At 41.6% G+C, this 24,563-nt stretch overlaps 1 protein-coding gene across 4 annotated transcripts in view; it reads left to right on the plus strand.

Annotated features, from left to right (window-relative positions):
- erbin (erbb2 interacting protein) overlaps positions 1-24,563 on the plus strand; it is a 77,356-nt gene that overhangs the window by 25,883 nt on the left and 26,910 nt on the right. For all 4 annotated transcript variants that reach the window (XM_010878060.5, XM_010878062.5, XM_010878061.5 and 1 more), the window contains exons 3-10: positions 7,214-7,411; positions 8,548-8,665; positions 11,993-12,071; positions 12,795-12,884; positions 14,744-14,800; positions 20,214-20,277; positions 20,529-20,603; positions 23,116-23,260. In XM_010878060.5, coding sequence (XP_010876362.1) covers positions 7,223-7,411; positions 8,548-8,665; positions 11,993-12,071; positions 12,795-12,884; positions 14,744-14,800; positions 20,214-20,277; positions 20,529-20,603; positions 23,116-23,260 — 817 coding nt within the window. In that variant the 5' untranslated portion in view covers positions 7,214-7,222. The remainder of the gene's footprint in view (positions 1-7,213; positions 7,412-8,547; positions 8,666-11,992; positions 12,072-12,794; positions 12,885-14,743; positions 14,801-20,213; positions 20,278-20,528; positions 20,604-23,115; positions 23,261-24,563) is intronic.

The raw sequence follows: 24,563 nt of genomic DNA on the forward strand, positions 1-24,563 counted from the left end.
AAACCCGCCTCCACCTTCTGTCCCCGTTCAATTACATGACAGGCCTTAATCAAGTTAATCACATGATGAGATTGTTTCAGTTAACATTTACTGCCTTTTTCAAAAGTTCATTAAGATGAAAAGCCTCCAGAAGACAGGATTTGTTTGCGTTGAAACCGTGACACCACATGGCAGCCGGGCATCGTAGCCTGGCACTTTGCTGTTCCTTCTCACTGTGGAAGTGGCCCTTTCCCTCTTCTCTTTTGGGCCGAGCAGAGAGGACTACAACATCATCCAGTAGCCTCCCTCCGCCTGATGTTTTCTAGCTGCTCCGTTGTGTCCCCCCCCTCATTCTTCTGTCATTCAATTCAGCCTAATTCTCTGGGTGCTGAGTTTTGAAATCAACCCAGTAGGCAGGCAGCATTCCTGCAGCTGCCTACAGTATCAACATCAAAAAGCTCCTTTCATGACACTAGGGCTAATCACATTCTAGTATATTAACCAGAAGAGGGCTGCTACCTGCTATAAATACCACAGTGCTGTCACATAAGACACTTTGTGCCAAACATTTACGTTCTATATGCACACACACATGCATACATGCATACACACATACATACATACATACATACATAATTTACAGATGACTTCCCTTCTCTCACTGTGACGTTTCTGAAATGGCACCCTATTTACTATAGACCCTGCTTTAGTAATGCACTGTAAAGGCAATAAGGCCCCGTTCTACAGACAATGTCCCTAAGTCAACCCCTACTGTAGCTCCACCTAGAGTTTAATTGACCAGGATGGATGGAAATTCATATGGATACACTTTCACTCCAGAGCGACTAAAAGTTGCAGCGTGCTTAACTCAAAAAGGCTGGTCTCTCCAATTCTATTCAATTCCATCTCCAGTTCTATTCATGGCACAGTATTAAACAATAAAAAAAAAAATCCCAAAGAAAGCGATGCACATACTCAGTGTTAATATGAATTTACCTCTCCCCCCTGAGTTAATACTTGGTTGAATTTCAGACATGATTCATTTTAAATGGGCTCTCTACTAACTTTGCATGACTTGGCTGTGCGGTATGGCCTCACCCCATCCCCAGTTTCGATACAGCCATGCAGCTGTGAACCACTGAGTTTGTAACTGGTTCTATGTTACATTTGTTTACTGTTGTTGACTTCTAGGTAAAGAAAGAGGGCTGACTAGTTTGCTTGTTTGCATGACTGACAAGGCTCTCTTCGCCGCAAGATAATTTTACTGTCACTGGCCTAATGTACAAATGGATTAATAGCTGATTTTTATTTTGTAATATTGTTCATTTCAGTTCATTACATTGTGTGCACATTTAGGCAAGTAGTTGGGTCAGGTGGGATGCCTGCAATTGACAGCACATTAGGTGAATATCAAACAGCTGATTATCATGAGCTTCGATCTGTTTGCCAGTTAACATCAGGCAGAGAATCTAGCTATTGTTCTATAGCTTTTCTTGTATGTTTCTTTTATGCCTCCACTCTTTACTTTGGTCTATGTGGGATGATTTATAGATCTTAGTATTGCGTGATTCAGAGTATCTTGTCATTTCTGTCATTTGTGTAGTTGTATATCAAAAATGTGTTAAAACCTTTTCATTCTTGGTCAATGTCTTGGTTAGAAGGGCGGGTGGGTGTCTTGATGGTCACAAGCCAGCCTGCTGTCTGGTTTTTAAAACCCCTGCTATATGTTGTACATGCCAATAAATGATGCTGGACTGTTATAATGCAATTTATTCAATTGGATCCCTTTCCACTGAGTTGTCAATGGCATAGCATTCAAAGCAGTGGAGTAGCAATAATTTACTATTGATTTTCAGTGTGGGAGTTGCATTCAGAAAGTGCCAGAGTACTGGCACTGGACGTGCATTCATTGTGTGAAAGATGGTGTACGGCAATAACTTCCGGTCTTTGGTGGATGAACATAATGTAACATCCAGGAAGTTGGAAAATGTCAGAGTTCAGATTTCAGAAGCCATGTAGTCTATGCCCAGCATTAGGCTGTTAATGATCCTCACTCGCTCTCCCTCACTCAATCTCCTTCTCTCCTCAGCAGCCAGTGCCCATATAAGGCAAGAAGTAAGAATGGTGCTGAAGTGCAAAATCTGTGTTTGATAGGCTGCCTAATCTCTCTAATCAACACTTGCTGTTTATATAAATATTTATTGGCCTTTAATTGACTATCATGCAGAAGCCTGTGTTTTACGCTGATGCCCACACATTAAAATCTAAACTCTTGGCTCTGGATTGCATTCCATTTCACTACATCTAATTTGGATACATTACAACTTTATTAAGTCATAACATTTCAGTTGTTATGAAAATGTATAAAAAATGTCTTTACAGCATTCTTTTATGTGTTTTTATAACTTTTTAGCTCTGTTTGATTTTGTGTTTTTTGTGTGTGTGTTGGCTTAAATAATTAAGTGTTTGACAGAAAATGCGAATTGCCAAAGAAGGTTGAAGGAATGTGAACTGATGGGTCTCACTGAACACAGCAGGTTTCTACACGTGTGTGTGTGTGTGTGTGTGTGTCTCGAGGGGGCGGGAGTACATTTATCTTGTCAATGCCCCTAACGGCGATTGCCCTAATGATGCCACTGACCCGAGAGGTGGGGTGTTTCTGTCTGAAGGGGAAGAGCTGGAGGGACAGGCCATTAAACATGTGTTTATTCCATCTTGTGAATTGAAATAATGAGGGAACAAGTGTATTGGTTTGTTTCTGGTGTAGCCGTAGCTGGAGTAGATCACTGGATGATGGGATTATCTGCTACAGCTTGAGTCTCTACTGTTTTTCTGACCTGCATTTGGCTGTATAATCTCCGTTCTCCGTTATCTTGTCTGGTAAAAACAGCATTTTAAACACGGAAATAATACCATCAGTGATTAAATATTAGTAAAAATACTCAACGTTTCACAGAGCTGTATGCATGTCATCACCTTTTGTGTGCCATTACCTTCTCTGCCCTTCTTGCACAACCCTCTCTTACACATGCTTCTTTTCTATCCCTGTCATCTCACCCGTTCCCCTCTTCTCCTTCCCCACTCCAACACCCATCTCCTCTTCCTACATGCACTCTGGCTCCTGAATAACCTCTTAAGCAGTCAGTCAGCCACTCACTCCCTTGCTGTTAATGGAGTCCAACACTACACTAGAGCTGATTAAACGCACATGCTTGGACCCCCCCCCCCCCAACACCCTGTACTGGATGACTTGTGTAAGATGGGTGGGGGTGGAGTCTGGGTTTATGTATATGGAGGATGTAACACTGGGGGTGGAGGGAGATTGAGAGAGAAGTACGGTGATGAATCACTGGCCAGTACAGACTGGTACATGCTTGCTTTGGGAAACCTGACCAGAATACTAATCAAATAACTTTTCACTGAAGTGTTGGGATATGTAAGGCAGCGGTGTCCTTCATGCAGGGGTGCAGAGAAGAATGTGCCTTTTGGATATCCAGGAGCAAAGGGGAAAGAATGCTCTGATACCAGGAAAGGTTGAGGACCTCTGCGTACATTAGCCAAGGCCCCGATGTCTGTGTTTGTGGTGTGTCCATCTGTCCATGTGTGTGTCTGATGAGGACTGGCCCCTTTAGACAGGCTTTCTTTCACTCCAGGCCTCATGTTTCCTCATTTAATAGCCTACTCTGTTTGCTGTTTCTCTCACTCAAACTTGTTTACCAGCCTAGCCACTACTTGTTCTGTCACTAGTCAGTTTTTTGCATTCAGTGACTACGGCTTCTAATCTGGTGCACTGCCCCTCCCCCTCATTCCCGCTCTGTTTCTTTCTCATGTCGGTGTCTCTGTCTCTCTCTCTGTCGGTCTCTGTCGGCGTGTGTCTGTCTGCTGTCCATTACTAGACATTAAAAATTCCAGTGAATGGCTTTGGAAGTCTTATCTAATTTGTAACCCCTGAGAGCATGGCAAAGGGTTGTGTCTTGGGGTTGTTGGTCATGCTCTACGTTGCCACATCCAGGCCGAGGCAATCCGACGATCTGTGCTACAATGCAGTGCACAGCTGAAGATGAGGGGGAGGAGAAGTAACATTCTCTACACTCCAGTGAACCAGGCCTTCATTGACCAGAGCACATTCCATAGTGAAATACTGTACTGCCATAAAGCCGCGAGACATAGCCGACTCTGTTAGACTCCTATCTACTGAGAATCAGAATCGCATTCATTCACAAAGTACACTTTGAACTGTCTAGAAGGTTACCTGTTGTAATGGTTCTGCTTGTGATTGACTAACAGAACCATACACAAAATCTACACTAAGTTGAAGTCAATTTATATCCAGTGGGTGATGAGAATATAAAATAATTGTATATGAGTGGTGAGTATATTTTATACACTTTGCTGATAATTTTTTGTTCCCATAATGCACTTAGATCCAGGGATGTGTGCAGAGTTTTGGAAGTGTCTAAGTACTGAGCATAGCGTTGTTAGCCTCCGTGGGATGAATGGCTTGTTGCTGACGACCACAGCACGGAAAGAAGCTGACCTTTACCGCCCTCAGCCAGCAGGAGGAGTTTTGGAAGAGTGGGTGACCCGAGGTGGGAGGGGTCAACTGTTGTGCTGCCTGCACACGTCTGTGTCTTGGATTTGTGTGGGATATTGATTTAGGGCATTCTGTGGACTGCATGGTTCCTAATCCGGTGCACTGCCCCTCTCTCTCACTGCCCCTCTCTCTCACTGCCCCTCTCTCTCACTGCCCCTCTCTCTCACTGCCCCTCTCTCTCACTGCCCCTCTCTCTCACACTGTCCCTCTCTCACTGTCCCCCTCTCTCACTGTCCCCCTCTCTCACTGTCCCCCTCTCTCACTGTCCCCTCTCTCTCACTGCCCCTCTCTCTCACTGCCCCTCTCTCTCACTGCCCCTCTCTCTCACTGCCCCTCTCTCTCACTGCCCCTCTCTCTCACTGCCCCTCTCTCTCACTGCCCCCCTCTCTCACTGCCCCCCTCTCTCACTGCCCCCCTCTCTCACTGCCCCCCTCTCTCACTGCCCCCCTCTCTCACTGACCCTTTCCCACACTGCCCCTCTCTCTCACTGTCCCTCTCTCACTGACCCTCTCTCGCCACGTAAGTGGAGCCTCCTACTGACTGAGTATCTCTTGTTTAATAGCGTAGTGCTTGGAGACGCAGACCTGTAAGTAATAGGTACCGTGTTCGAATCTCGTTACAGTTAAAGCAAATTGTGCATTAGGTTTTGTTCCGTATAATTTCACTGGCTATAACCTTCAGTATCTGTGTTATAGTAAGCCAAAAATAAAACTGTTGGCGGTTATGTTGTTGTGACTCTTTCTGGTGGAGTACGCATCCATGCATGATTTTTGTGGTAATATAGGCTAGATCTAAACCCCTTGGGCAGTAAAATAGTAGTGGTTTCCACAATTGTTAGTTGTCGTCACCTTTATTGATTGTTATTGTGTCAATGTCATTCAAGAATGAAAGTAAAAGGAACGCTTTTGATTTGATTTCAATTAGATTTTTTTCAGGTTTTTTAGCACCTGCAAGTGGTACATTCACTGGTTTATTGTGTATTCTTGTTGAAATAAGCAAGTGAAAAGCTCACCTTTTGAAATGGAACAACAACATATATTTGTTAAATCCATTCATTTCCTCTTGTTTCCCGCCTGGCTATCCCCGGGATTCTCAGTTTCTCTACTAAACCAGTACAGTATTTTGTCTTTTCATACCTGGGTTGGCTTTGTTGATAATGTCAAGGCAATATTCAAGGATGACTCAATATGGTCTCCAATCATCCTTTGCTACCACAGAGCCTTGTAGTTCATTGAGCTCCTGTATGGACTGCTGGCTATGCCTGGCTAAAAAAGGGATGTCTTTCAATAAATTCAGAAAGGAATTGCTCTCAGTTTTTGTAATAGTAGAGTGCGCTATATCAATATCAGTGTCTTCTATGAAGGAAGGAGAATAGCTCTCCACCCCCTGCTATTAAAATATTGGTGGAAACACTGAACATGTTTGTTTATCCATTCCTTGTCAGACATATTTTACAACTTAATGATATGTCACAGTCCCCGGCCTCTGACCATACTGTATGTTTGACTTAGAGTCCCAGTGTCCTCATCCGCTAAATGAAGATCCATTGTCCGTGCACTGACGAGCAACAGAGTAATCTATATGCAAATTCAAGTGCCACCTCATAGGCACTTTCTACCTTGGGTGAAATGAATGTGGAGGTATATCCAATAGAGATGCTTTGTTTGTTCAGATGTCTTTTCTCTCCGAGCTAGATGATGGCCGCTGCCATACTGTGCTTGGGCTCTAGTTGTATAGGAGGGAATGTAATACTGTACAGTCTGTACGGTTTGGTTTGTATCCATTCCAGTGATGCTTTGGGACGACGCATTCAGACCGTTCTGACGAGATTATAAAGTGTGGCCCTTTGTCTGTGGTGAGTTTCACCACTTGATAGAAGGCATTATGTTGATGATGGCTGGCCCTTTCCTCTGACCCCATCAAAGCATCAGATGTTATGAGAATGCTTGGTAGACCATGTCAGCGTGCATATAGAGAACAAGCTGTTATGTCACTTCCTACACTGTGTAATTTTGGTCCCTGTTGCAAAAGGCATGTGAAAAACGAGCTATCGTAATGGATTCTAACTTAGATCCTCTTTCTAAGAGTTGGTAAAACATCTGAAACTGTAATTAAAGCAGCGATTTTGAAGCAAACCGAACCATTAAAGTATTTGCACTCTGACAGCAGTGTCTGCGTTGTGTTCAGATCTCACTTTTCCTTCCCATTTTTGCAGATTTGTTTGTGGTCAGAATTCAAGTTATGATTTAGCCTAAATCTAGCCTGACATGCTATTCGGTTGAATTCTCTGTTCACAGGTTCTTAATTTTTCCAATTTCAGCCATTTTGTGAGCAATTTGACTATGCTACATTACATCGTTATTCCTTCTTCAGAGGTAACGGATCTGAAAAGGCATTGTCTTGTGAATACATTTAACGCATATTAGCATTTGTTTGTTATGCACATATATGTGCCGACAGTTTGCATTTGTCATGCTTTGGAAATGTGGTCAGACTTCCTTATCCGCCCACTATGTGAAATATATTCATTCTTACCTGTCAGTCTCTGCTTAGGCAGATGCCTGTACTAGTGTTGGGCTTGAGAAGCACCAGTATTTTACAGGCCTAACTTGACCCCTCCCCCCCCTCCACAACCTGCAGTGCCTGAGGATGTCGAGCAAGCGGAACCTGTTTGTGAGGCTGGTGCCCTGCCGCTGCCTGCGCGGGGAGGAGGAGACCGTAACGTCACTGGACTACTCCCACTGCAGCCTAGAGACAGTGCCCAAGGAGATCTTTGGCTTCGAGAAGACCCTGGAAGAGCTCTACCTGGACGCCAACCAGATAGAGGAGCTTCCCAAAGTAAGAGGAGCAGAGACATGCGTGCACACACACACACACAGATTTAGGTATTTGCAATGAAACACCTTAATAACCTGGTCCACCATCTGTAAACATGGAGCCTGGTACAGGGATGTAGGGGTTTAAAAAAAATAGGTCTCGATGTCCCAGGGCAGTGTAAGGAACATTGCCCTCTATAGGTGTGGTGTTATACAGGTGTCCAGACTCTTTAAAGTTGTTAAAGACCCAGTGGCACCTATGACAAGAGTTATTTACCTGTGTCCTGGTTACATACCTCAAATGAAAGGTCTGTATTACACTCTTGGTCTAATAGTATAATGCTTAGACGACATGAACAGTAACCACACTCTGTGAGGGATTTGTTGTTGTCGTCCGTAAAACAATATGGAAGTGTATTTTTAGTTCGGTTAACCACAATTCTTTGAACAATTTCCATGTGCAGTTAAATGTGACTGGAATGTATAGAGCAATTTCTGTTTTCTTCCTACAAATGTAGCTCTAACATTTGAACACTTTTAGCTACAAAATATTAAGACCTTTCCAGACACTGGGGAACACAAATGTTTATTGGGATTGTGTACATTTCCCTTATAACAAATTGCAAGTAAAATCTCTGCAGAGCCTTTTGGCACCCCACGTAGACACACAACCCTACTTTTTATGGCTTAGTTTTGGTCAATTTGCAGCATGCAACAGTGTTACTAACATTGAAAAAACACCTAGCATGCTAACAAAACAAGGTGAACAACCATGAAACATGAACGAAGCCTCACTTAAGCTTTCCTGAAAAAGATCGTCCCATGCAGGGTTTCCCCCTCCTGTTGCCTACCTGCTGCTCGCAACAGCAGTGCATTACCAAAGAATCACAGTAGTGGCTACGTGAGGCAAGAGTATCCTACTGATTGAACGGAGTCAATCCACAACGTTGCCCTTTTCCTCCCGCAGTCTATAAACCACCCAGTGTGTTGTGACTAGGTCAGCATCAGCTGGCTTTTGGGGCCCAGCAACCTGATGCTTGGCTGTGAATGAACTTTAACTTCCTTTACAAACTAGACCCATGTCTGAGTCAGGAAATGAAATTAACTCTTTCTCTCTCTCACCCCCCCCCCCCCCCCCAACCCCGGCAAACACTATAGCAACTGTTCAACTGCCAGTTGCTCCACCGGCTGAGCATGCCAGACAACGACCTCACGGTACTGCCAGCGGCCATCGCAAACCTCATCAATCTCAAGGAGCTGGACATCAGCAAGAATAGTAAGCATAATGGCCAATGAATAACCACAATGATCGCTCTCTTATTAACAGTATGACTGGTCTCCATTCAAGTGCTTCAACCAGAAATGTTTTGTTGTGGACTTCTAGGTAGTCCGGGCTGTCTCCTTTGGGACAGTGTTTATCTTCAGAACGGCTACTGTCTCACCTTCCCCAGTTACTTTAGGATTCCCCATTCTTTATCACGCTTGAAAGTTGATTTCAGCTGAGGAGACATCCTACTCCAAGTGAAAAGAAGCTGGAAGCTTGGAATCAGAGATGTATGGTTCTGTAATAGGGTCTGTTTCCACCGTCTGTGGCCAAGTCTCATGGGCTCTACTAAAAGCTGCTGCGCAGTGCTTGTCAGCATGAAGTGGAACAGCCGCGCAGATGGATTCTCATGTAATGTTTTCTGACTTTTTCCGAGTAGGTGTCAGTCTGCACCGGAATGTTAAATCTTAATTTCTCCTAATGTAACAAAAACGTCACATCAACATTAAACAATCAGCTCATATGAAATTTCGAGGAGTTTTATATAAATGAATAAAACCCTAAGTATATACCTCACAAAACTGCTGTGCACACTGATGACAAACCATTGTAATACCCTAAGGAAATCATGGCAGAATAAGCCAGCAGCCTCAGGAGAGAGAGAGAATATGATGGATCACCTATGCCATGTACTACCTTCTATAGCCAAATGAGTCCTCCGTTCAGTGTTTGTGTGAAGCATTTTAATACCGGTCCACTACGCAGGGAATACAGTGGGGAGAACAAGTATATGATACACTGCCGATTTTGCAGGTTTTCCTACTTACAAAGCATGTAGAGGTCTGTAATTTTTATCATAGGTACACTTCAATTGTGAGAGATGGAATCTAAAATAATCCAGAAAATCACATTGTATGATTTTTAAATAATTAATTAGCATTTTATTGCAAGACATAAGTATTTGATCACCTACCAACCAGTAAGAATTCTGTCTCTCACAGACCTGTTAGTTTTTCTTTAAGAAGCCCTCCTGTTCTCCGCTCATTACCTGTATTAACTGCACCTGTTTGAACTTGTTACCTATATAAAAGACACCTGTCCACACACTCAATAAAAAAACAGACTCCAACCTCTCCACAATGGCCAAGACCAGAGAGCTGTGTAAGGACATCAAGGATAAAATTGTAGACCTGCACAAGGCTGGGATGGGCTACAGGACAATAGGCAAGCAGCTTGGTGAGAAGGCAAAAACTGTTGGCGCAATTATTCGCAAATGGAAGAAGTTCAAGATGACGGTCAGTCTCCCTCGGTCTGGGGCTCCATGCAAGATCTCACCTCATGGGGCATCAATGATCATGAGGAAGGTGAGGGATCAGCCCAGAACTACACGGCAGGACCTGGTCAATGACCTGAAGAGAGCTGGGACCACAGTCTAAAAGAAAACCATTAGTAACACACTACGCCGTCGTGGATTAAAATCCTGCAGAGCACGCAAGGTCCCCCTGCTCAAGCTAGCGCATGTCCAGGCCCGTCTGAAGTTTGCCAGTGACCATCTGGATGATCCAGAGGAGTAATGGGAGAAGGTCATGTGGTCTGATGAGACAAAAATAGAGCTTTTTGGTCTAAACTCCACTCGTCGTATTTGGAGGAAGAAGGATGAGTACAACCCCAAGAACACCATCCCAACCGTGAAGCATGGAGGTGGAAACATCATTCTTTGGGGATGTTTTTCTGCAAAGGGGACAGGACGACTGCACCGTTTTGAGGGGAGGATGGATGGGGCCATGTATCGCAAGTTCTTGGCCAAAGATTGGTCGTGGCTGAGTCTTCCAGCATGACAACAACCCGAAACACACACCCAGGGCAACTAAGGAGTGGGTCTGTAAGAAGCATCTCAAGGTCCTGGATTGGCCTAGCCAGTCTCCAGACCAGAACCCAATAGAAAATCTTTGGAGGGAGCAGAAAGTCCGTATTGCCCTGCGACAGCCCCGAAACCTGAAGGATCTGGAGAAGGTCTGTATGGAGGAGTGGACCAAAATCCCTGCTGCAGTGTGTGCAAACCTGGTCAAGAACTACAGGAAACGTTTGATCTCTGTAATTGCAAACAAAGGTTTCTGTACCAAATATTAAGTTCTGGTTTTCTGATGTATCAAATACTTACATCATGCAATAAAATGCTAATTAATTACTTAAAAATCATACTTTCTGGATTTTTGTTTTAGATTCCGTCGCTCACAGTTGAAGAGTACCTATGATAAAAATTATAGTCATCTACATGCTTTGTAAGTGGGAAACACTGTCGATTTTGCAGGTTATCAAATACTTGTTCTCCCCACTGTAGGATGTTGTTTGAGATAGAACTGGTGCTAATTTTAAATAAAGCTTCCTAGGTTTTCTTACCTGCTGTCTAATGGCTGGAACAAAACAGCGGTAACATGGCTAAACGTATGGTGTCAGTGTGTAAGATCCGACTACAAAGACAATCCCCAAATAACCAAACCCCTGTTTAATTGTGAGCTGTTGAATTGGATAGAAAAGTTATGTACCGTGAAACACCATCTTTCAAATTGCTTTGAGACGTTGCCATGCCTTTGTTACAGATATTAGGCTACACTTTCTCAAAACCACAAACGGTACACTGGACTGATCCAGGCAAGGATCAGTCCGGTGTACACCTGACTAGCTCACAATTTCTGTTCAACTGCTCCAGTGCACTGGACTCTGATCCATTGCACTGGAGTGATACAGACAGCCAAAGAAGAAAAAATAAATCTGACCCTGAACTATAGGCAAAGCCACACTGTCCTGTTTTTGTTGATTATCCTCGTGTCTGTCCTCCACAGTTGAGTCGTAACACTAATCCACATGCTTTTAGTGACTTAAGGCCACATCTGTTTACTTTAATAGAAGCTCACCCTTCTTCACCCACTACTTAAGGCTAAGTGTTGTGAACACACAACCGGTGGAAATAAACCTTGAGACTTGCTCACAACCCGTCCACCTCTGGTTCAGCCACTGTTGAGCGGATGAGAACTCCCAGACACAGACAGTGGCTTCTCTCTGCTAATATGTCAGCTCCTCCAGCACTCAATCCCGTGGTGGATTATAGATGAGAGCTGTCGCTCAGGAGTTCTAAGGCCCCAAGGAGACCGGAAACATACAGTCGCTGGCTGGCGTATATTCAAATAGGCTACTTTAGAAGCTTTTGAATTTCCAGGTTATTAACAAAGCTTTACTTTAATGTACTTTATGACAGGATATCATGCAGGTATTGTATTGCCTATTTAAATTATGAAATGCTTTATTATGCTGTAACTTTAAAACTGATTTATGTTGTAGGTATTCAGGAGTTTCCAGAAAATATCAAGAACTGCAAAGTCCTGACTATTGTTGAAGCAAGTGTAAATCCCATCTCCAAGTAAGTTTAATATGAGTTATTTTAGGGCTGACCCCATTTATTCCGCTGGTCGCTTGCTGTGTTGTTAGGCTCTTGGTCCACCAGAACATCCATATGATTTTCTGACTTCAATGTTAAGGGATAAAGTAATATGCTACATATTCTTGGGGATATTTTGCTAAATTTGTGAGTAATTAAAGAGCCTACCTAGTTGTCAAGGAGAACAGCCCTCACAAAACTCCCTATCATAAAGTCTGCTGGCATCTAATTGTTAATAATAATTATATACTAATGAGTCCTCATTTGTGATGTTCCATCATTAAGTGCGTGTTTCAAGCATCAGATAAGCTCATGGCTGGTTTCTTAAAACAGGGTGTGTAGTTCATGGTACAATACTGCAGTCAATAAGAATGTCAACCAAAAGAAAACTCGAAAGAGGACTTACGCCCAAGATATTTATTTGGTTGGGGACTGTGCTAAGTTATGTCAGACTTACAGAATGGATTTGCTTTAGGCTACAACTCTACCTTGAAATGTTACCCCTTCAGATTACCTAAATGGAAAAGATAGGGGATAGTACATTTTGCTTAAAGAGCAGTGGTCAGGATAACAATCTGTGCTGCAGCAGTACATGTAAGTAATGTAGTTTGACTTCTTGGTTCTGGTCAGGACAATGGCATCACTCTAATACTGTAGTTCTTATGGTTTTAGTGATGTGATTATGTTGCTTCATTGTCCCTGCAGGCTCCCAGAAGGATTCACCCAGCTCCTCAGCCTGACACAGCTCTATCTGAACGATGCCTTCCTTGAGTTTCTTCCAGCTAGCTTCGGCAGGTGAGTTCTCAGGCGTTCAGTCAATCAATTCCATTTTATATTAGGCTAGCTAGATCTAAACCCTTTATTGAGCAAACCCACGTGTGTGTATGCTACAATTTGTTATTGTACAGTTCATCTCTAACAGGGTCAAGATCACAGTATGCAACAGCAGAGCCATCTGTTATAAGAGTTTGCTCAGGATATAGAACAACCCGCTCATTTAGTAACTTATTTCCTAAATGTTGCTGATTTAGGAGGTAATGTCAGAGACCGCCTCTGTCAGGTCCCTGTAAAATGTTATAAGTTGTAGAAATAAAAAACAGGAGCAAATTTACTGTTCTTATTCTGGATAATATGTATTCAAATCTGTGTCGCGGTGTCAATGAATTTAATATCTGCTTTCTCTAGACATTTTCTTAGGTTTTAAAACCTCCAAATGAATGTCTAAAGCAAAAGATGAATTACCAGTTAGCAGTAGCTGACAAGAAGTGGTGCACTCTGAAAGTCTGAAAGACTGACACCATGTTGGCCAAACCCTAAAGATATTTTACTTTGCATTGCACTATAGTATTTAGACAGTATGTTTTGTTCACCTAATGGTTTACGTCTTGGGAGGAAACGATCGGCTCAGTTTCCCTACCTTATGGCTGAATCACTGCTGGGTTTCAAACTAGCAGGAGTTAGAAAAACATGTTTGTAGACCTCATGTCGTCATTCAGACCGTGATCCAGCTTCAGGAAAACCCTGTGTTTTGAGACAAAGGTGTCCAGTTATGCAACAATATCCCACGTTTTTGAAGATTGGCCAGCAGGTTCTACTTAAAAGTGGTAATCCACCCCAAGAAACAATTTGGTGAAAGGCTTTGTCCTATTAGTGGGGAAATATATTTTTTCACCTCAGACTATTGTGTATTAACACATCCAAACTATATACAGTTGTACATTTGCATACCCTTGGAGTATTGGTAATATATGTACCATTTGTGAAGAAAACATGCCTGAGCAGGCAAAACACATCTTTTATTTCTTATGTGATTCACATTCAACTGTAGGTCATAACAGAATGGCACAATCATAAAACAAAACATGGTAACAAAGAAAAAAATAAACTGACCCCTGTTCAAAAGTCTGCACACCCTTAGCTCTCAATGCTGTGTATTTCAGCCTGTATTTCAGCCTGTATTTCTACTGAGGTTACCTGTGGGTTTGTCTTTGTATCCCGAACAATACTTCTGGCAGTTTTGGCTGAATCATTCTTGGTCTACCTGACCGTGGCTTGGTATCAAGAGATCCCTGAATTTTCCACTTCTTAATAAGTGATTGAACAGTACTGTCTGGCATTTGCAAGGCTTTGGATATCTTTTTATATCCTTTACCTTGTTAGGCAGGTCTTTTGACAGGTCTTTTCTGCTCCTCATGGCTCAGTATCTGGCCTGCTCAGTGCATCCACGTGAGAGCTAACAAACTCACTGACTATTTATACACGGACTCTAATTGCAATCTGAAAAGACAGGTGTGGGAAATTCACCTTTAATTGTAATTTTCACCTGTGTGTGTGTGTCACCTTGTGTGTCTGTAATAAGGCCAAAAATTCAAGGGTATGTGAACTTGATCAAGGCCATTTGGGTGATTTCTGTTATCTCATCACAACTATGGTATGATAACTATGTGAATATAAATGGCTTCATATGATCACTATCCTTAAAAAAAAGACAGTTTGTTTGTAAACCTTTGTTTTCTACTGGCTTTTATTAATCTTTTATGAAAATGTGCGTATGAAATGTGCATTCAAATTAACTTGCTTTGCCTTACTTTACACAAATGTGATTAATGGATAACTGCAGTGTTGGTTCTTAGACAACTCTCTCTGCCCCCCAGGTTGACTAAACTGCTGATCCTGGAGCTGAGAGAAAACCAGTTAAAGATGTTGCCAAAGTAAGTACTCTGTTTCACATGTTGTTTTTCCAACAAGACCTAGGGTCACCATGTTTGTGTGAAAATGCCTCTCATTCTGCCTTTCCCAAAGTGTACTACCTTAACTATGCCGCCTTATTATTTTTCTTTGGTATTAAATAATGTAATTTAGATCAGGAAACAATTATTTTGGTACCCTATATTAGCTAGCTATATTCATAAGTCAAAGGAATTTGATATGATACCAATTAAATTACACAATTCTCTGTACCTATTTGGATAAATGAAGTGTATTTTTTTATTAACAATTACCATTTAAATCATTATTTACTTTTTTTATATATTGTACAGTGCTCAGCAAAATCCACTGAGGAAACAGATTTTTTTCTCCAGATTTTCTAACAAAATAAAGTAATTGTGACTTTAAATACTATAAATAAAAACAGTGCACCACTAGCACTCTGGGCCAATTGTAGTATTTTTGTATCTGAACTGAGCATATTAGCCTTCACTGTTAAGTAGAACAAAGTTTCCCTAACCGTTGTAAACTTAAAGGGTCATAATAACTGACCCATTCAGAAGCTAGAGTCAAATGATCTCCATACCATCCAGTTGTTTATCAACTTGCAAGGGTTTTTGAGGTCCTGCATTTGTGATGACGGTGACTTTATCAGGGGAATCCAGGGTTTTGGAGATGTCTTGTAGTCTTATACTTTTGTGTCTGGCCCGTCATCAGTGCTTGGTTTGACTCTCCGTCTTCTTCCACTCTGCTCTCTGTCTCCATGCCTTCTCTTTTTATCTTTCTCTGTCCAATTGAAACCTCCCTATTTCGTGCGCCTGGGCCCAGTTTTTCTTTTCTTCCCTATCCAGCTGGTCATCTGTGCTGTGTGTCTATGAGACAGCAGTCACGCTTGTTAGGGGCTTTGACAAACAGATGAGTTAATGGTTGAACTGATTTCACAAGTATCCCGGGGATATGACTAACACACACACACACACACACACACTCTTACCATAAACTCATCCTAGCCCAGACACCTTTTGGGGACAGCACTGTTGAATGTTCTTCTAATTCCTCTGGCACTTCACCTACCCATGACTGAAAGCAGCTCTGAGCCTGGCAGAGCAATAATGCTTGCTTCCATCACCCATCTCACAGGTATCTTCTTACCGCTGCCATCGGTCTCTTGCCCTGCGAATACTAATGTATCGTTGTTCGAAAACACCTGCAGTATTGTTATCAACCACACTGTTTATTACTACAATCCCAGGTGTCACTGTAAGACCACCTTGTTGTATTGTTTGTTTTTACTACTAGGTAGTTATACAAGGTATGGATTAAAGTGGGATGTTTTGAGGAGTAGTGAAGACAAGTGTCTCCACAGGATGAAAGCATGTTTCTGTCAACCCAATTGTTGAGATGTTTAGTTTGAATGGTGTTTTCATAGCTAAAACTGCATTCCAAGTGGCACTCTATTCCCTTCCAGGTTATAGTATCTTATCCATCTTACAACTTAGTGGTAACTCTCAGATTTTGTAAGTAGCCAGACATTCTGAAAGCCCAACACTGCGGTCGACGGTATGGACCTCGTTTCAATGGTCATGTAGGCAGTGGCATTTTGAAGAAGGTTTAGTCCTGCAGGGCCTGGACCCAATTCATCAATGAAGGAACCCTGAATTCTGCTAAGTACCAGGGCCTTCTAGAGGCCAATGTCAGGACTTCTGACTACTATGGACACCTGGTTCTATATTAGAACAACTAAACAAAATAGAAAAGCATTTTGTAATTGCCTAGTCATTGTCAAGATCTCTGTGTCTCTGAGTAAAACCAGCTCTCCTTGGATAAGTGGGTGAAACTTCCACAACGATGGGACAGACTACAAGAACTAAAGGAAAAGTTGGGTTTTGTTGGAGATATGCCATATTATTGAAATGTTTTTAGTAGTCCATAGTAAAATGTTTGGTCCCATACTGTTATGATATACAATGTTGTTGAAGAGATTTGCATAGAATAGATTTGAATAGATCCTGAATAGATTTTGCATATTTTTACATTATTTTATGCTGAACTTGAAATGTTGAAATGAATGGCAAATATAATTTGTTTTTGTAAATTTAGAATTGTTGGAATTTAATGTTTCTGAACACGTTCACTGGACTTGTAACATGTAATGATAACTGAGCTGAAGCCTATATTTTGCGCAATATATAGCATTTTAATTGTGTATTATTTGAAGTTGAAATAATCGAATGTAACAGCTTTCCTCTCGGTTATAATGTCACAAATCAAAATGATATCACATGATATTGTGTTGTAAGGCCCTATTTAATTATTTACAGAGAGGATGCTGATGGTCACAGAGTGGAATGTACTGTGTTATGCTCTTGGCTGAAAATCCCCTTGTGATTCCTCTTTGGTCTCTAAGCGCTCCTCTTCTGCTGTGCACCTCAGTGTCTGTGTGTGTCTGTCTGTGTGTGTCTGTCTGTCTGTCTGTGTGTCTGTCTGTGTGTCTGTCTGTCTGTGTGTCTGTGTGTCTGTCTGTCTGTCTGTGTGTGTCTGTCTGTCTGTGTGTGTCTGTCTGTCTGTGTGTGTCTGTCTGTGTCTGTCTGTCTGTGTCTGTCTGTCTGTGTGTGTCTGTCTGTCTGTCTGTGTGTGTGTGTGTGTGTGTGTCTGTCTGTCTGTGTGTCTGTCTGTGTGTGTGTGTGTGTCTGTCTGTGTGTGTCTGTCTGTGTGTGTCTGTCTGTGTGTGTCTGTCTGTGTGTGTGTGTCTGTCTGTGTGTGTCTGTCTGTCTGTCTGTCTGTGTGTGTGTGTCTGTGTGTGTCTGTCTGTGTGTGTGTGTCTGTCTGTCTGTCTGTCTGTCTGTGTGTGTGTCTGTCTGTCTGTCTGTCTGTCTGTCTGTGTCTGTCTGTCTGTGTGTGTCTGTCTGTCTGTCTGTCTGTCTGTGTCTGTCTGTCTGTGTCTGTCTGTCTGTGTGTGTCTGTCTGTCTGTCTGTCTGTCTGTGTCTGTCTGTCTGTGTCTGTCTGTCTGTGTGTGTCTGTCTGTCTGTCTGTCTGTCTGTGTGTGTCTGTCTGTGTGTGTCTGTCTGTGTGTGTCTGTGTGTCTGTCTGTCTGTGTCTGTGTGTCTGTCTGTCTGTGTCTGTGTGTCTGTCTGTCTGTGTCTGTCTGTGTGTCTGTGTCTCTGTCTGTCTGTGTGTCTGTGTCTGTCTGTCTGTGTGTCTGTGTCTGTCTGTCTGTGTGTCTGTGTCTCTGTGTGTCTGTCTGTGTCTGTCTGTGTCTCTGTGTGTCTGTGTCTGTCTGTGTCTGTCTGTGTCTGTCTGTCTGTCTGTCTGTGTGTGTCTGTGTGTGTCTGTCTGTGTCTGTCTGTGTCTGTCTGTCTGTCTGTGTGTGTCTGTCTGTGTGTGTCTGTCTGTCTGTCTGTCTGTGTGTGTCTGTCTGTCTGTGTGTGTCTGTCTGTGTGTGTCTGTCTGTCTGTCTGTGTGTGTGTCTGTCTGTCTGTCTGTCTGTGTGTCCATCCCTGACTTTCTCCCTGTGTCTTAGATTTGTGGAGTTTGAGTTAATTGCTAGAGAGATTCATCCCTGCGTCATCGCTGTAGGCAGCAGAGCCTCCCTTGACCAATGGTGGAGATGGAAATCTGATGTTTTGCAAATATGGTGCTTTATCCTTGTGATGTGTGCATGCGCCTGTTTACTGTTGACGCACAGTCCCTTTTTAAACATAATTAAAAATATTGAGCTACAATTGACAGAGAGTATTGGCACAAGTCAGTCACTAATACATATGATTTTCTCCTAATCTATCTCAGCGTGTTTTTTAGAACTCAATAAAACAGAATGAATATGGTGGAAATCCTTAGATAACCAACATCCATCTGCTATAGAACCAATGTTGTTGGTCTGTCTTGACATTCTTCATGTCCCCCTGGTGTAACATGACTGTCTTTAGTATCTGTGTGAAATGTTGCTCTGCTTTTCTTGTGCCTGTGCTGGAGCTGCTTTTAACTGGGCCATTGGGTGCTTTTACAGGTTAAACAGTATTTTAGAAACAAAGATAACATATCTGCAAAACAGCATATTTTCAAGAAATATAAAAGCTTATTTTCCACTTCAACTATGAGAGACAAAATGTGAAAAGAAAATCCAGAAAATTACATTATAGGATTTTTAATGAATTAATTGGTAGATTCCTCGGTAAAATAAGTATTTTGTCACCTACAAACAAGCAAGATTTCTGGCTCTCACAGACCTGTAACAACTTCTTTAAGAGGCTCCTCTGTCCTCCACTCGTTACCTGTTTTAATGGCACCTGTTTGAACTTGTTATCAGTATGAAAGACACCTGTCCACAACCTCAAACAGTCACACTCCAAACTCCTCTATGGCCAAGACCAAAGAGCTGTCAAAGGACTCCAGAAACAAAATTGTAGACCTGCACCAGGCTGGGAAGACTGAATTTGCAATAGGTAAGCAGCTTGGTGTGAAGAAATCAACTGTGGGAGCAATTATAAGAAAATGGAAGACATACAAGACCACTGATAATCTCCCTCGATCCGGGGCTCCACGCAAGATTTCACCCCGTGGGGTCAAAATGATCACAAGAACGGTGAGCAAAAATCCCAGAACCACACGGGGGGACCTAGTGAATGACCTGCAGAGAGCTGGGACCAAAGTAACAAAGGCTACCATCAGTAACACACTACGCCGCCAGGGACTCAAATCCTGCAGTGCCAGACGTATCCCCCTGCTTAAGCCATTACATGTCCAGGCCCATCGGTGGTTTACAAGATCTCAACCCCATAGAAAATCTTTGGAGGGAGTTGAAAGTCTGTGTTGCCCAGCGACAGCCCCAAAACATCACTGCTCTTGAGGAGATCTGCAAGAAAGAATGGGCCGAAATACCAGCAACAGTGTGTGAAAACCTTGTGAAGACTTACAGAAAACGTCTCACCTCTGTCATTGCCAACAAAGGGTATATAAAGTATTGAGATTGACCACAGAACTCTGGCATTGCAACCCTTGTGATCTTATCAAGTGAGCCACAAAGGGACATATCTATGTCAACAAACATATGAACAGTTTTGAAACGCCCAAAGCTGTTTTGCTTAGGCAAAGTTTTTTTTGGTCCTACAATGTTCCAGAATACAGTAATACTGCTTTCAAGGCTTAGAAATAACGTTTCAATAACTATGTTACGTACAAACTGCGCACACAAGACTTGCCGATGACTGACTCATTGTACGTTTTGTTTGCTTATGATTTTGTTGTACATGTGTAAATATGGATTGCTGTGTTCTTTTGATTTGATGATCTTTTTTGATTTGATGATGTCGAAGTAATGCGCAAAATGACTTCTGGAAATGTATCCTACGATTGTGCTTTTGTGGTTGACTCGTTTTCCCTGCTTAACATCAATCTCTTTCTCTCTTCATTTACAGAAGCATGCACAAGCTGACCCAGCTGGAGCGACTGGATTTGGGGAGTAACGAGTTCACTGAAGTGGTGAGTATCCTCAGTGTTCTGTCCGTGGTGTCTCCAGTCGCTGATGGGGACAGGTAGGGCTGGTAACTGCCATACGTAGACAGGCCCTACAGGGCACATGTGGAGGATGGAAATGAGTCAGAAAGAGGTCACTTAAGCCAAATGATTTGCATCCCTGTAAACTTGGTTATTAATTGAACTCTCATTTCTCTCCCCTTTCCACCCCTTTTGTGCATGTCTTTCTCGCTCTTTGTCTTTATTTCCCTTTCCAGCCTGAGGTATTGGAGCAGCTCACTGGAATCAAAGAGCTGTGGCTGGACGGAAACAGACTGACATTCCTACCAGGGGTAAGATGATAAACTGTCATGAATCTTCCCGTTTGCTTATTCTTTCTATGCAGTGCCTTCAGACACTTCTCATCTTCTCCTAACCACTGTTACTTTCCCTAATAACTAACTAAAAACTTTTTTCTAACATAGACAACCTATTTCTCTGGAACATTTTTATAATTCCGTAGGAAAACTGTCTATCAAAGTTAGTGTGCAAATGAAGGATATGCTACAGCAGTGTCAAGTTATGTAGTTATAATCCTCAATCACTATTCTGTTGTTTTTTTCCTTTTTTTCTTGCCAATATTCCTAATATTCCTAAAACAAATGACAAATCCCTGGTTCAATGTCATTGTGATTCAAAATATTTTTTTGTTGGGATTTGTCGATAGCCCACATTTTTGTGTCTGTCTCATATTGAAATGCTCCGATTGTCTGGTAAATGGGTCATAATGAAAGCATTAGCACACTGCTAGCATTTTCACAGCACCAACCCTGTAATCACAGGCTGTCCCTTTTTAGAATCAGGATTACTAAATTCTGCCTGGCGCCACTGCAGAAGATAATTAAAGAATGCTTAAAAGAAATGCCTATGAGCTGTGACACATCCACTGCAGTTCAATGTGCTAGTGTTTAAGGTTGTGTCAGTAATTGAATAAATTACTGACAAATAAATTATCATTGAAAGGAAAAGAAAAATGTCAGATTTCTATGTACGTAATTTTTATACAACGAGTGAGTGTACTAATGACTAAATTGTTTTGTTGACTTTGTCTTTCCAAAAAGTATACAACTTCTCTTTCCAACTGTTTTAAATGCTTTAAGCAGTTGATCTGCTAGATGGGCTGGTGGGCTTAGGAGAATGGCCTCCGGGTTGAAGGCACATTTTCATAATTAAATTAAAAAATTGAATTTATTAACATTGTCCAGCTGTTGTTTACACCCGTTCAACTTTATAGCATACTGTTGCATTGCTCCCCTTCATAAACCTTAAACGTGTACTTCAAGTCATTATCTTATTTGGCTTACTTTTACAATGCTTTTAAGGAAAGTAACATTTTTGGTTGGTGTTTGACATATGCCGGTGGCTATAATTAATGGTTCCTTTTAAGCAGGTGACCATGTGAGTACATTGATTGCCTCTAGGCCTAAGTCCAAATGTCCATTTCAACAGTTTCCCAAAGTAGCCTGCCTTTCTGGATTATATCAAACGCTACTCTCATGATTTAATTAATCATGTTGTGAAAGGTACATTTCCAGGCAACACAATTTATCTCATTGTGTCATCCTCTCTTTTTGAACATATTGCCAATACTGCCCTCTAAAAAGCAACAAAAATGACAGCAGCAGGGTTTATGATGTACAACCTATGAAAAATTAGGGAAAACCCATCAGACAATGTGGGAATGGCTTAGTGTGTCTATCAGATTCTTATTTTATGTATATATATTTTTATTTGGGTTGCAGCAGTATACCTAACCCAGTGTACGGTACAAATGAGGATGTAAGGAACCCGGTTCAGTATGTTTTCAGTACATTTCTGTGTACTGTTACAGCCCTAATTTACAAATAAGCTGCCAGTATACCAACCTGCATCCGACTGATGGCTTTCCACAGAAACTAAACTGTGCTAGTTCTGGTTGATCCCTGGATGGATGACCAAATGCTGTTGGAGGAAAGGTCTGAGGGACAAAGTGGAAAAGTGTTTGTAAATTTGTGCTAAATTAGTTAAAATTAAAATACTTAAAACAATCATTATACAGTACTTTGTAGAAGAGCCTTTTTGCAACCATTACTGCTTCTAGTCTTCTTGGTATGCTTCTACCTGCTTTGCAGACCTGGATTTGGGTTTCTCCCATTCTTCCTCGTAGATCCTCTCAAACTGTCAGATTGAATGGGGTGTGTCTGTGAACTGTAATCTTCAATTACGGGCTTAGAATTGGATGAGTAAGCAAATGCTTTTTGTATGTCCTAGGTTAGTGCAGAAGGACAGAGAATTCACCTTAGGAGCCTGCTAGATAGTAGCTCCTGATATTAGCTCCAAGCTAATACTATACAATGTTTGGTTGGTTAGTTTCATTTTTATGGCCTATCCTGCCTGTGATATTACTATAAACGAGTTAACTATTTTTGTTCATTTTCCAAGCTTTAGTGGTTCCGGAGCATGGTTTATGGATAGATCCTATAATAACATCCTATAGTAACTTCGCCAAAATAAATGTATTCTACTTTTGCCATAAAAATCAACGCACAATGGGAATGGATACATCATGAACAACATTAAACACAAAGTGTTTAACGAAAAGAGAAGAATAGAAATAAAATTAAAGTGCAGGCCTTTAAACAAAAATTCCAGAAAACGTCTATGGGGTTCCTTTTGATTCTGAAATGCATTAATGTTGCATTATTTAAGATATATTATTTTATTATTCTCTAATTAAAAAAAGTGTTGATTAAAATATTTCTAAATGGTAACTAATGATAATGAATGGTTGGTGCTGTTCTTAAATTCTTGCTTTGTGGTCTCTAGATGCTGGGCACTCTGAAGCAGTTGTCCTACCTGGACGTATCCAAAAACAACCTTGAGATGGTGGATGAGCGGATCTCTGGTTGTGAGAATCTGCAGGACCTGCTGCTTTCTAACAATGCTCTCACACAGCTGCCTGGATCCATTGGTAAGTGGCCACGCACACATTAGCCATGTCTTTACCTTACAATACAGGGTATATGATGTAGCTGAGGATACAGATGGCCTTTGTTGATGTCTCCCGTAATTTCCTGTTTATAAACCGCGACTCATACACAGATTTTGAAAATATTTTCAAACACAGTGGTTAATACATGGGTGCGTCTGAAAAGTTTGTTTTTAAAACCGTTTCCAACTGCAAACTTTTTCACTGATGACGAAGAGGTCTCAAACTCATGTAGCAAATATGATACAATTGGCGTTTTCAAAGACATCTTTTATTCTTCAACAAATACATTTTGGTAGCGTCCTATGACAGATGTTTAATACTAATGTAAATTTTTGGGCCAATGCAGTTAATATATAGGTGTGATTTATGATAGAATCTCATCATGGAATGAATTACTTTCGTATTTCTTTACTAAAGAAGTTTTCTTCCATTTACTGAGGTCCAAAAATATCTGGATAGTGAAATTTCTGTTGATTTAGCTCAATCTGTACACTTTTTGAAGAATGTGTTTCTGAATACTTCCAAAATAATAATATATATCTGGATAACCCTAAATTACAAATACATACCCCAAAAGCAGCGGCCCAGACGCTGGACCACCCAATTTACCAAATTCTTATTTTTTTTAAATATATTTTCCAGCCATTTTTTGCTTTATTTGACACAAAAGTGTAGCAAGATTTTTCCTGAAGGAGCAGTGGGCAGGATTCAAACCTATGCTACCGCGACACGTGTAATGTGACGCCAGGACCAACCTAAGACACCCAATTTGTAGCTTTTGACTATAATGCACATACATGAATTTGTTCAAAAATATGTGGTTCACCTGAAATCTAGGGACTATGTGGCAAAAGTACTTTAATTTAAAAATGGTGGAACTGCTATGTACTTACATGGATTCATTTTCACGGCAGCCCTCTTTGTATGATATTATGGATTCAGCTGTCAATCTGATTAGAGATGTCGGGCGTACTCTACTTGCCCCATCAAATTTTAGAAAGCAATGCATACCGCTCAATTCATTCCACAATGTATTGATTTTGAATAAATGGTTCTAAACCAGTTACAGTATTGATGGGGCTATGAATTAATCTGTTGCATTACTGTAATGGATACTCCACTTTTGTTGATGCAGCTGAGAATCAGAATCAATGTGTGTGCCTTGTAGCAGTGTGCTGTAGCCTAATGTATCATCGCCTCTTCTGTCATTCTGTCTTCCGATTTTTCATGCGTTTTTCTTTTCTACACCCTCTCACTTTCTCCCCCCACACATTCTGTTTTT

Source organism: Esox lucius, chromosome 14 (assembly GCF_011004845.1).
Source record: "Esox lucius isolate fEsoLuc1 chromosome 14, fEsoLuc1.pri, whole genome shotgun sequence".
Classification (NCBI taxonomy): Eukaryota; Metazoa; Chordata; class Actinopteri; order Esociformes; family Esocidae; genus Esox; species Esox lucius.